The sequence below is a fragment of the Pleurodeles waltl genome, chromosome 2_2 (genome assembly GCF_031143425.1).
Source record: "Pleurodeles waltl isolate 20211129_DDA chromosome 2_2, aPleWal1.hap1.20221129, whole genome shotgun sequence".
In the NCBI taxonomy this organism is placed as follows: Eukaryota; Metazoa; Chordata; class Amphibia; order Caudata; family Salamandridae; genus Pleurodeles; species Pleurodeles waltl.
In genome coordinates this window covers 591007745-591021514 of record NC_090439.1, presented here as the reverse complement: position 1 = coordinate 591021514, position 13770 = coordinate 591007745, and the positions used below count along the sequence as shown (strand labels likewise).

General features: G+C 46.7%; 1 protein-coding gene across 2 annotated transcripts in view; it reads left to right on the top strand.

Moving 5' to 3' along the window:
• Nucleotides 1-13770, top strand: part of PRKDC (protein kinase, DNA-activated, catalytic subunit) — a 2139921-nt gene that overhangs the window by 1038226 nt on the left and 1087925 nt on the right. For both annotated transcript variants that reach the window (XM_069220133.1, XM_069220131.1), the window contains exons 47-48: nt 1958-2095; nt 11394-11513. In XM_069220133.1, the coding sequence (XP_069076234.1) occupies nt 1958-2095; nt 11394-11513 (258 nt within the window). The remainder of the gene's footprint in view (nt 1-1957; nt 2096-11393; nt 11514-13770) is intronic.

Below are 13770 nucleotides of genomic sequence, written 5' to 3'. Positions count from 1 at the left end.
AGAGACCCTAAATAGCCAGAAAAGAGGGTTTGGCTACTTAGGAGAGAAGATAGGCTAGCAACACCTGAAGGAGCCTATCAGAAGGAGTCTCTGACGTCACCTGCTGGCACTGGCCACTCAGAGCAGTCCAGTGTGCCAGCAGCACCTCTGTTTCCAAGATGGCAGAGGTCTGGAGCACACTGGAGGAGCTCTGGGCACCTCCCAGGGGAGGTGCAGGTCAGGGGAGTGGTCACTCCCCTTTCCTTTGTCCAGTTTCGCGCCAGAGCAGGGCTGAGGGGTCCCTGAACCGGTGTAGACTGGCTTATGCAGAAATGGGCACCATCTGTGCCCATGAAAGCATTTCCAGAGGCTGGGGGAGGCTACTCCCCAGCCCTAACACCATTTTCCAAAGGGAGAGGGTGTAACACCCTCTCTCTGAGGAAGTCCTTTGTTCTGCCTTCCTGGGCCAAGCCTGGCTGGACCCCAGGAGGGCAGAAACCTGTCTGAGGGGTTGGCAGCAGCAGCAGCTGCAGTGAAACCCCGGGAAAGGCAGTTTGGCAGTGCCAGGGTCTGTGCTAGAGACCCGTGGGATCATGGGATTGCACCAACAACGCCAGGATGGCATAGAGGGGGCAATTCCATGATCTTAGACATGTTACATGGCCATATTCGGAGTTACCATTGTGAAGCTACACATAGGTAGTGACCTATATGTAGTGCACGCGTGTAATGGTGTCCCCGCACTCACAAAGTCCGGGGAATTGGCCCTGAACAATGTGGGGGCACCTTGGCTTGTGCCAGGGTGCCCACACACTAAGTAACTTAGCACCCAACCTTTACCAGGTAAAGGTTAGACATATAGGTGACTTATAAGTTACTTAAGTGCAGTGTAAAATGGCTGTGAAATAACGTGGACGCTATTTCACTCAGGCTGCAGTAGCAGGCCTGTGTAAGAATTGTCAGAGCTCCCTATGGGTGGCAAAAGAAATGCTGCAGCCCATAGGGATCTCCTGGAACCCCAATACCCTGGGTACCTCAGTACCATATACTAGGGAATTATAAGGGTGTTCCAGTATGCCAATGTAAATTGGTAAAATTGGTCACTAGCCTGTTAGTGACAATTTGAAAGAAATGAGAGAGCATAACCACTGAGGTTCTGATTAGCAGACCCTCAGTGAGACAGTTAGTCATAACACAGGTAACACATTCAGGCACACTTATGAGCACTGGGGCCCTGGCTGGCAGGGTCCCAGTGACACATACAACTAAAACAACATATATACAGTGAAAAATGGGGGTAACATGCCAGGCAAGATGGTACTTTCCTACAGTCCATGTCCGATGGCACTTCAGAATCAGGAATTAAACAAACATTGGCTTTCAAAGGTGGTGGTTATAAATGGCTCCAGCATAATTTCTGGGGTGGGACAGAGTTGAAGTGGAGCCGTACAGAGCCACTTACTGGAATGAGGGAAATAGTGAGATAAATCTCTGGATCCAGTCTGGCGCCTTGGGATATTTACAAGGTGAGGAATCTGCACCTAGTTAGTGTATCCACCAGAAAGAGTTTTATTGAAGGTAAGTAACCTATTCATCCACCTACAATGAAGTGTTTGCATTGTAATTTATGAGGGGCTATTTTGCATCTACAATATTCTTAATCAGTTCTTTATCTCAAAATGCATTGTATATGGAAGTAAATCCTGTTTGTATTTTCCTTTACTGCAGTAGGCATTTTAAATAATTTGGTCAAAACTTGAGTGCAAACTGTTACTCCCACCACCTTTACTACCACCATCATAACCACCACCATTGCCAAAATTACCACTACCCGTACTATTACCCCAATCAGTACCTCCACAACCGCATTTGTGCATGCTTGTGTTGTCACGCTTTATTATATGACTGTCAGGCCTTTTGACTTTGCCAATGGGTATTTTTTCATTTGTAAAGATGTTCATTTTTTTACTTCTCATAGGAGCAAGCAGAACCCACAAAACTTGGAGACTTTATGGAGCTGGAGATGGATGAGCTCAATCGGCATGAGTGCATGTCTACTATGGTCGGATTAATCAATCACATGCATCAAAATCAGATCATACCCAAGGTGGAAGAGGTCAGTTTATGTGAAGTGCAGTGTGCACCCTGCCAATAGAACTTTGAGTAAACTCTGCTTCACATCCACTTCCCACTGACAGGAAGCAGGTTCTTTCCCCAATGCTTAAAACAAATGTTTGAAGCTTGTGTGGCTGTAGATAAACATGCTGTGCATATTCATGGCAGCTAGTTTTGGGCTGGGATGTGTGCAAGTTGTCCTCCTTTGAAGAATTCTTCTCGAGACACAAGGTACTGTGGCTCCACCTCCTGCTTGTAATGCGCATGGTAATTGGCTCCAGTGTTAGATAGTTGTTTTTTCTGCCATCGGGTTGAAGTGTGCTTTTGTGCTCCAGATCAACTCTGTTGTTGTGATCATATTCGATTTTCTTGTGCCCCATTTCACCATTGGTATTATTTTTCGATCACGTTTGCCCCTTTTCTCTTGTATTGGGTTGACGCTTCCAGTTACTGTTCTGGGCAGTATGCTGATCAACTCTAGCCTCCAGTGGTGCCTCGCGTGTCAGAGCCTCTCTATTCTTCCAGTCCGTCGGCTCACAACTTGCCTTGTCTGTGATGGAACAGACACCCTTTCTATACTGCCCACAGTTTTGTGCGAAGTACCCTTGGGCCGATCTCCACCAGGCCTGTCTCTCACCCAAGCATGTCAAAGCCGCTTGTGACTCATGTGGGTCTTTCCGATCAAAGAAGACCCTTCGAGACCCCTGAGCCCATCAAATAGAAGTGTTACGCAGGTGGAGAGAAGATGCCCCAGACACCTTCGGCACCCAGAGCCTTGAGGAGGACCATCACTTCAAGGCTTCGACAGGAAGCTCTCTCTCCTAGTGAGAGTTCTGGCTCTGATCTCGAGATTGAAGACCTCCCGTTCGCTCAACAGGTTGTGAGTACAGCTTCCCCTCTCTTTCGATTCAGATTCACATTTTTACCACACAAGGTGCATTCAGCTGCTGTCGATCCACAGAAGTAGGCTTCTGAGCCGCCATACCGTCGGCCCTTGATTGTCCCCAGCAGTCATCTGTGAACACCCTGCCCAGCTTCGGTTTGGAACAGAAAAAAAATCCTAAAACCAACGCTCTTGGCACTGACCACTCCTGGCTCAGAATTGAGCTGTCCGACAGATCGGAAAATAGTCAGCCTCCAAGCACCACTTGGTGCTGAAACACATGGCTGTGACTGGAAGACAAGCCCATGAACCAGTCAAACTGGTCCTACAGAAGTTGCACGAGTAGCTTGATACCCTACAATAACAAACTATCATTCACCCCCAAACAGGCAGCATACTAACACAGCCTTTGGCCCCGGATCCTCTGCCTCCTAAGAGACAGCTCAGCTCTGAAGAAGCTCAGGAGCCCCCTCCTCATCCAAAGCATCGAAAGAAGAAGGATAAATCCAACAGTCCTTTTCTTGACACCGGACTGCCTCCACCCGCTTACACTCTACCGAGACCCCCACCATCACTTTCCCCACCTCCTCCATTACCTGACCCACTGCCTTACACTCCATAGGGGTCACTACATTCTGACAAAAGTGGAATAAGTGGGGGGGAGAACCTATGACCCCCCCCTGAGACCCTATCCCACCCCCACCCAGACACCCTCCCCTTTGCAGGGAGACACTTGGGACTCCATATGGTGTAGATTTGCCTGCACATACTGACCTCTATTCTGCATGACCTTTCCTACCAAATGACACTTCCTCTTAACATGAGGTACTAGGTAGGGTTACTGCTTGCCACAACGTGGAGATGCATGAAGAGCCCATCGAGGAGGACTTTCTCTTTGAGACTTTCTTCGGCTTATTGCTCGTGCAGTATCTGCCTATGCTGGAGGGGAGGCTCAAGCCAGCCCCAGATATTTTCAAGGAGCCAGTCAAAGCCCAGGTAATTACCCTACAGGTTGATAAAAAATACGAAAGACCCTATCCATATTAAAGGACAACTTCCACCAGTTTTCCTAGTAGTTGATACTGCTCATTAAAGGGCGAATACTCAGGGCACTGGCGAATGCTCCTCCACTGGACCAAGAGAGTGAAGAATAGATGCGGCTAGTAAACTAATCGCCATTCACACAAAGTGGTCTACCAGGAAAGGATCAATGAACAAAACTAATAATAACAAGACATGGATACAAAATTGACCTGACCCCAAAGTCAATTCACACCTTTCAAGAAAAGAATGACATACAACTTATTGCAAAAATCTACATATTACAAAATGAAAGAAAAAAAATTGTAAAAAGGTGTTCCAAGTGACGGCACAGTGAACAAGTGATCAGTGAATCGTGACACAAAAAAATTATATACAACATGTACAAAGTCTGGAATGCACTAGATGCTCACACCTGCTCGGATTACTGAATAGAGGGATTAAATGACACCATTTCTTTGTGAGACTCATAGGACTCCTTTTCCTGAATTGGCAGCTTCCTCCTCCTCCACTAATGTGTATCTTTTTAGTTAGGCATTTACCTCCTGGTCTCTTATTCATTACACCCTCCTCCTTTGAAAATGACCAGTACCCTTTGAAGGAAGATGGCTGGCTATATAGAGCACTAAAATGAAGTACGCTGTGCAAAGAGTCCATTGGATCCCTAAAGGTTTGCAGAGGCAGAAATAAATAGGTCTAGTGCTCTTTTTGTGGTAGGGTGGGAGCGAACAGTTAGACTTTTTAAGGAGTCATGTTAACCATTTGTTGTATTTACAGAGGCAATAAATGAGACACACACAAAAGAATAATTTTGAGACCAATTTAGAAAAATAAGTTCTTTTAAATATTTTTTGAGTCCAAGAACCTTTTTACAAGGTAAGCAGTTTTTAAATTAAAAATACTTTGTCGTTTCATAAATTGACAATACAATTATATGAGTATTCAATAGTAACCCATGGAAGGAAAACAAGAATGCAGTTTCTCGGATAAGTACACAACTTACAAACCTACTCTTTTGTATTTCAGGCTAGCACCGGGCAAGGTTCAGGTTCGTACCAAGAGTGCTCCCACCATGGCACGGGGTGGCTAGGTTCCAAATTCTGAGTCAGTGCCCAATGTTAGTGGAGACTGGGGGGGACTGAAAACTTTCTGCTCCCAGGTGAGTACAGGCAGTGTCAAAGGTTGGTCTCCGGAGGTTGAGGCAACCACCGGGGGTGCCACAAGGCAGCACCAAACTTACACCCTCAGCGGCACAGGGGCAGGCGGGTGCAGTGTGCTAGCACAGCGTCGGGCGCCCAAAGCTATCCAATGGAGACTGGGGTATCAGCAGCAGCACTGCTCAAAGGTGAGTAGAGCAGGGTCGTAGGTGGACCTCCTGGGATCGAAGCAAGGGCAAGGGGGGGCACAAGGCAGCACCAAATTAGCACCCTCAGTGGCATAGGGGCAGCCGGGCGCAGAGTTCCAACACAGTATTGGGCCACAGATGTTAGTAAGTGTAGGAGATCACTTTCAAAAACGGGCTGTAGGCTCTGGCCAGGAGGCCAGAAAAGGTCATCCCACAGCTGCTTAGGTAAGATAAGATGCCAAGAGTCGTAAGGATACCTATGGTCTAACTCCTAAGGCCCAGGAGCTCTGGATGCAGGGGTGTCTTTTGGCATAGGAAACATTTTACCGAGCAGGTCACGGTCAGGGGTAACCCTCAGATTTAGGCTGCAGGCATTGCAGTGGAGTCTGGCAGGGGTCAGCCTATGATGCACTCTGAGTCAGCGCTGGGGAACCTTCACTGGACTAGTGAGCCATTTGGACTCTGGACGTGCGCGTTGGGTGTAGAGGGGGTCCAGGCATCGGTTTCACAGTTCCTCAGGCAGACTTCTTTCTTCTATGGAGATGTTTCTTTTGGGCAGGTCCGCTGTCCAGCGGAGTTCTTGTTCTTTATTGAAGGCAGGCAGTCCTCCCAAAAGTTTGGAGGTTGCTGGGCTGCAGGACAGTCGTCTTCTGGACGCAGGTTCTTTGAAGGCTTCAGACAGGCTAGTAATTCATGGGGCCAATTCAGTTGGTGTCTTCAGTCTTCTCTGAGAGTGACTTCTGTGGTGTCTGGCTCCTCTTAGGTCGACAGGAATCTGATTCTAGGGTTCACCTAAATACTGAATTTAAGGGTGTTGCAAGGAGTGCCAGATGGTAGCCAATGGGCTACACACCTTTAGGGTGACTACACCCTTCCTATGACCACTTCTGTTGGGAGGTGGGCATAGCCCTAACCCTATTGGCCTAATTACTTCCACACAAGATAGAGGAATTTAAAAGGTAGTGTCCACTTCAGCTCATCCACCTTAGGAGTGGGACTGGCATGGAGTGGTCACTCCTCCTAATTTACCTAATTGTACGACCAGCCCTGCCCTAAAAGAGGGGTCAGGAACTGGGGGCCGGTGTCTTCTGTCATTTGGGAAGGCATGTACTGCATTTCAAAGTCCACAAGGCCTTTGAATCTCCCCGTCCTCCGGTCTAGGAGAGGTCACACCTCTGCCCAGAGCAGGCCTTTGTTCTGAGCCCTCAGGAGCATTGTCTCTCACCTCAGGGGGGGGCAGAACTCTGTTTAAAGTGGCTGCACTGGTTCTTACCAGTCAGTGCCCACCCTAGGAGTTGGTAGGTTTCAAGGGGTCACCTCTAAGGTACCCTTCGAGTGCATGTAGTAATACATCCATCACTGGATTCAGTAAGGGTTTATTAATACGAGATGTTTGATAACAAACATTCGTATTGTCAGTGAAGCTGTCATGTAGCTAGGGAACTCGTAATGACCAGTGTCAAGCACATATACTTAAAATGGCTGCACTGTTCGCTTACTATTGACAGACATAGCAGGGGCTCATGCAGGTATGCCTCGCATGTAATATAATGCACCCTCCTTTAGGGGCTTGAATGCCTGCCAAAGGGGTGACATATATATTGCATGCAGTGTGGAGGGGACAGGGCACACAGGTTGTGTGCCTTGTTGTGTTTTCAATGTAGTTCTGCACCAAAACACGCAGCCTGCAAAGGCAGTACCATGTGCACTTAGTGAGAGGGCCCCTGAGGGTGGCACAGTTTGTGCTCCAGCCCTCAGGGGCCTTCTTTTAGTATCCCGTGCCCTAGGAACCAGGGCTTCGATTTAGTAGCGACTCACAGTGGCAACTAAAGGTTTGCTAATTGGGAAAAACGACTGTGCAGTTTTAAAGAAAGAGATCTGGCACTGGGGACCCGTTTAGCAGGGGCCCAGTGCACTTTCATTAGAAATTGCACAAGAAACCAGGCAAAATGTGGGGGGATACCATGTCAAAAGAGGCGTCTTCCTACCCTCTTCATTATCATTCCCTATATTGCTCCTTTGACTATTTTAAATAGTGATTTCATTGTTTTTTCCACAGAGTAATCTCCTGTCTCACTATTTCCCTTAATTTACTGTCCTCATTTATTCCCTGCTCCTCAGACATTCCGACACTAAGCTTATAACCTTTAGGCTCCTGAAAACGGATTTTCATAATTTTGGGGGGAAGCTCAAAATTCCCTTCTTCCCAACTTTCTATACTGCCACATTTTATTGTTCTCACTGTATTTAAAAAAAAATAAAAATAAAAAAAAAAAAAACAGGCTCCTGTGTGCTTATTACTGTTAAGCTATCTTCCGATACTGTTCCTGCAGCGTCAGGATCTTTCCTTGAACATGCAAGCATTACAAGGCCTAATGCCCAAAAAATGCTAATGCTGTGCATGTCCTTTTCAAAGAATGGCCGCCCACTTAAACTCCTAATTGAAGCTCTTTCTTCTATTTGCCCTTACAAGTGATCTGAGGCAGCGCAAGGTCAGTTTTTTGTATACCTTGCCTCAAAAGGAATCGCTTCATTATGCGATTGTGACTGCGCGGTCTGGAATGTTTTTTTCATTTTAAAAATGTAATAGTTAGCAACTATCCACACTTTTTGACCTTCTAAATGAACTCTAAAAAACCCTCTTCTTTTAAACAACATTGTCCACCTTTCAGTCTGAAACAAATTATGCGCTTACCCTCCTCACTATTCTTCTGAAAAACATATCAGCAAATGTATTCTTTCACAAAATCCATAAATTGCATTTACACCATTATCAAAATTCAAACACCACTCACACCTGAGACATATATAAATGGATATACTTATCTGCTCAGAAGCAGCGAACAAAAGAAAGAAGCTTGAATGATGCTTTTTTTATGGAGTAAGTGTTCTAGATTTCTTATTATGAGCCAAGTAATGTTCTACTTTGGATCTTCAATTAGTTTGCTGCTTGGAAGTAGTAAATTAAAATCTGTTGGAGACCTCGAGCTCCATATTCTTTACCTTTGATTTTGCCACTTGTTAGGCTGGATCTGGAAACTTTTGCTGAGCTATAACCCTTACGCGTGCCATGGTGTGGATATATTCGGCTCCATGTGGTATTGTGGGTGCTGGATGTGATGTCGCAGTCACCTATATAGGCGCCACCCAGGCGTGCAGGGGTCAGTTCTTTTTTTTTTTTTTTTTTATCCACACCAGTTAGCGCAGATCCATAAAGAACTACCTCTTTCACTTTTTCACTTTTTGACTGGCCTTTTTTAGAATTTTGTTCAGTTTTTTACTAGTGTGTCAATGTCTTTGAGGAAGACCGGGTTGAAGCCATGTGGCACCTGTCACTGTGCGATGTCGGTCACTGATCGCTCTCTCATTGGTCTGTAGTGCCTCGAGCTCGACCGCCACTCCAAGTCGTGCTCGCACTGCCGGGCCATGGTGCTCAAGGCTTTGAGGGAGCAGTCCCTAAATCTGCTTGCGTCTCAGCAGTTGGCAACACCGGCATGCACAATTCTGAGAAGGTCTTGGTCCAGGTCAAGAAGGATGTCGCGCGACCGTTCTCTGAGCCCTAAGTTCTCTCTTCCTCCCATTCGAGGTCCTCTGGAAAAAGGTAAAGAAAGAAGTCCAAGAGGACTTCGACTTGACCTCGGCTGATGAGATGAGCGGGGAACATTGGCGTTTCTGGTACGGTTCTGCGGAGCCGTTAGCCAGTTTGACTCCACGTCTACCACCCTTTCCAAGGACCGGGACGACACCCGCTCAAATAAAGGAGTTCTACGAAGCCATGCACCATGCATTTGCAGGGTCAGATGAGACTCCAACTATATCCATGCCAGCGGATTCAACCTCCGCTCCGGCAGAGTCTGACATCCGAGTCTGGATCTAGACCGTCGCCAGTTGTGTCCAGGCACAGCTTTCCCTGGTGCTGGTTATGATGCCAGTGCTTCTGGCACCACCGGCCCCATTCTTATACCTAATGATCCAGAACCGAAATGGCTGCCAACAGGTGCCAGATTGTTGCCTGATCCCTATTTTGCAATGCCAGGCATGGGAGGAGAGTGGAAGGGGTCCCTAGCTTTCTCAGCCAACACACTACCCCTGAGAGCTTGGTTATCCAAGCCTTTATGTCCCATGACGCAGCCCCTTCCGCTCCTCCGAATAGGATATCAAAGCGCCTGGATCATATTGGAAAGAAATTGTTTCCTTCCACCAGCCTGGCGCTGAGGTCGGTGAACACCTCAGGCTTATTTGGCCGTTTTTTTCATACCATTTGGGACACGGTTGCACAAGTGCTGCCTCAGGTCCCGTAGGAGGCCCAGGCCATACTCTCGCAAGTGGTGAAAGACCAGGGAGAAGTGGCTAAGTTCACCATATGGTGTGGATAACTCATGACTGAGTTGCTGGGCAGAGCTATTGCATCGACAGTGGCCATAAGGCGCTACGTCCCGCTTAAGGACATCTGGTTTTTCGGGGCATGTTCAAGCGAATCTGATGCGCATGCCCTTCAATGGCACTTGCTTGTTTGGCGAGAAAGCAGAATCTGCACTGGAACACTTTAAGGGCTCCCAGGCTATGGCCAAATCCTTGGGTCTCTCAGCCACTGTCTGCTTTTTGCCCTTTTTGTGGCTACGGATGGGTGTGGTAGTGCACCAGCCCTGTGCCAGTGCCATACACTGTCCTCCGCAACCAACCCAAGGTATGCGACGACGTGGGTGCGGTGCTTTCAGGCCAGAAGTTGTCTACTACACATCACCCAGCAGCTGCAGCCTCTAAGCCTTACTAGTTTGCATCTGCAGGACAATGCTTGCCCAGTTGAAGGGAGAATATGCCATCATCTCCTCCACTGAAAGTCAATAACGTCAGAAACATGAGTACTGCAGATCATCAGGAAGGGCTGCACTCTGCCTTTTCAAACCTTTCCCCATCATATCCCACTTATTTTTGAATGACTGACGGAGGATAGTTTGTGTCTACTCAGAGAGGAAGTTACGGCTCTCTTGGCCAACAGAGCCATAGAAAGGGTCCCAATATCAGAATTAGGCAGTGGTTGTTATTCATGCTGCTTTCTGATACCCAAAAAGAACAAGGGTCTTTGTCCTATTCTAGACTTACGGACCATAAACCTCTAGCTCAAGAAAGAAATTTAATATGCTCACGTTGGCTCAGGTATTGTCTGCCCCAGACCCAGAAGACTTGTTGGTAGCCCTGGACTTGCAAGATGCGTATTTCCCTATCCCAATCCAGTCGGCTCAGAGGTATTACCTGCAGTTCAAGGTAGGCCAAGAACACTTTCAGTTCACAGTCCTACCATTTGGCCCCTTGAGTGTTCACCAAATGAGTGGCTGTGGTCACAACTCATCTGCGCAAGTCAGAGGTTTTAGACTTCCCCTACCTCAATGACTGGCTGTTAAAGGCAAGTTTCCTCTAGGCTGTTGTCTCTCACCTCTAGACTATGGCAAACCTCATTCATTTGCTGGGGGTCACTATAAACGTTCCAACCTCACACCTGACTCCCTCTCAGACCCTCCCTTTCATCTGAGCAGTTCTGGACACAGTGCAGTTTCGGGCTTATCTTCCCGAGCAGTGACTCCAGGATATTCAGGCTATGACACTGTCCTGAATTTCAATCAGAATGACTCCGAGGCTGCTAGTAAAACATGCCAAATGGCATATGTGGGCTCTGGAGAGGGACCTGATGTTCCAGTCAGCTCAGCATCAGGTAAATCTCTTCGGCATGGTCCAGACCTCATAATTTTATTGCATCTGCCATTAATTGAATTGTAACAGGTCTTTATTTTATTTCTCTCAGTTTTTTTTTTTTATACACAGTGGTTAATAGTAATGGTAAATGGATCTGAATGGCCCTTTTGATGTTTGTATGTGTGGATGGTGTGTGGAAGAAGTGGATTGTGTTCCAGGCTTGGTCTGACTCCCAAGTTAAAGCAGTAACATTTTATAATGCTGCAACTTTTTGTTTTAATAGTGTTTCCATACAAATCATTGTTTCAATGTTTTCTCTACTTTGTATTTTCATTTCAGGGAGTGGTTCCTCAAGATCTTCCCCCTTGGATGAAGTTTCTGCATGGCAAACTGGCAAATCCATCAACGCCTTTAAACATTCGTCTCTTTATAGCAAAGCTTGTTGTTAATACAGAGGAAGTGAGTTATATTTTTTCACATATTTTTCTAGTCTTTTCTTATTCAAAACAGTGAAGTAAGAATTGTAAATCATCAATAGAAAACTATGAAACCTAGTATAAACTTGTGTTTCAGTACCATTATAGTTTCAGATTAAATAGTAAATTGAAAATGCTTCTATATCTTATGCCACATATCATTTTTTTATTTCAGTGCAACATTCTGAAAAGCTAAATCAAGTTGTTAATTTCCTTTTGGCAACTCAAATATGTAATCTACACCAGGAGTGTAGCGAATCTCTAAACTATATAGCGTCACCTGAGAACTATGAGCTAAAATGTGTTTTGGACTTTATACAATTTCTGGAGTTTTACAATGTACTGCAATGCCTGGCTTCTTTTCACTCTAAATTTGTGTAATTCCTGCTCAAGAGACCAGAAGCTCCTTGTGAGTCCAGGAATGTACACTACATCCTTTTTGCTTGACCTTTTTCTATCCCTTATACCATACCCCTACTCATAACCTCATGTTGCTATATTTCATAGCTCGTGACATGACTGGTACATTTGTCAAGGCCTGTGTGGCTAAGTCATTTCTGAGACCTGAAGTACTAGGATTTAGGAAATGTATTTCCTCCAAATATAGAAATGTTGAAAGCAACTGGAGCACCTAAAGAATTGGAGTGAAGCAGTAAGTGTAGGAAACTGGCACCTTGTTTGCAGTACTGCCCCCCCCTTTTTGCCTGATATCTGTTGCTCACTTGACTGAGTGTGTACTGAGATCCTGCTAACCAGGCCCCTGCAACAGTGTTCTTTCTCTAAACGGTACCATAGTTTCCACAATTGGCACACAGCTATATCCCTTTTAGAAGGTACTAGTGGTAGTAAGGGATCTGTGACCCGGGAGGGTCCCTAAGGGCTGCAGCATATATTGTTCCACCCTAAGGGGCCCCCTTACCAAAGAAATGCACACTGCAATTGCAGATTGTGTATGCTGGTGGGGAGAAAAAGGTAAAGTCGACATGGCATCCCTCTCTGGGTGCCATGCCCACAAACCACTGCCTGTGGCATAGGTGACTCACCCCTCTAGCACTCCTTACAGCCCTAAATCCGGGTGCTCTATACCCCTGGTGAGGCCATAGCTGCGTGAGCAATATACCCCTACAGTGTCTAAGTCCATTCTTAGACATTGTAAGTGTAGTGTGGCCATATTGAATACATGGGATGGGAGTTTGTCATTAAATGATGGCTTCACTGAAGACTGGGAAGATTGGTATAAAACTTCTCAGCACAACAAACCCACACCGACACCAGTGTTGGATTTATTGTAAAATGCACACAGAGGACATCTTAGAGACGCCCTCTGTATTTTACCTACCCCTTTAGTGCAGGGCTGACCAGTCTATACCATCCTGCCACTAACAGACACGTTTCTGACCCCATGGGGTGAGAGCCTTTGCGCTCTGGGGTCAGGAACAAAGCCTGCCCCCCCCCTCCCCCGCAGGTACTGTAACACTTGGCTGTGAACCTCAAAGGTTCAGGCCTCTTGTTACACTGCCCCAGGGCACTCCCACTAGTGTAGATGCCCCCCCCCCAGACTAAACCCCACTTTCGCTGGCAGGTCCAGCGGGAAACTTAGGAAAAAGCTGTAGTGACCCCCCCCCCCCCAGCAGAATACTCTTATCCTGCTTTGAAGGGAGACAGCCAAGCCATTAGAGTTAGGTATGTGCCCCCCTCCCCAAAGGGAGTAGAAGGGAGTAAGCACAGTAAGAGTGTAGCCAACTTCAGGGACAGTAGCTATTGGCTCCTGACCTCTGACCCCTGTAACTCCCCTAAACCTTACGCACCAGATTCCTGGCAACCTCAAGAAGCAAGGAGGACTGCTAAGCCGACTCCACAGCAGAGACGATTCCAGACGACAATTGGCTTGGCTCCAGCCGTACAGGCTTGTCTGCAGCTTCAAGACTCCTGCTCAAAAAAGGCCACACACCCTGCAGGACCAGCAACCTCTACAAACCACCAGAGGTCTGTCTGCCCAGCAGAGGACCAATAACTTCCGAGGGCAGCGGCCCTGTCCAGAAGAAACCTCCAAAAAGGACTCCAGACCTTTTTTATGGATAATTCTGCAGATTGTGAATCTTGTAAATACACCCTTGTGCTGTGGCCCAAAATAATATTTCTGACTTAAACGGATGATATACGAATCATGATTATGCATAAGAGCAATTGTGTTCGTTATCACCAGAAGTGATACGAACTGGCTTCCACTTCAGTATAGA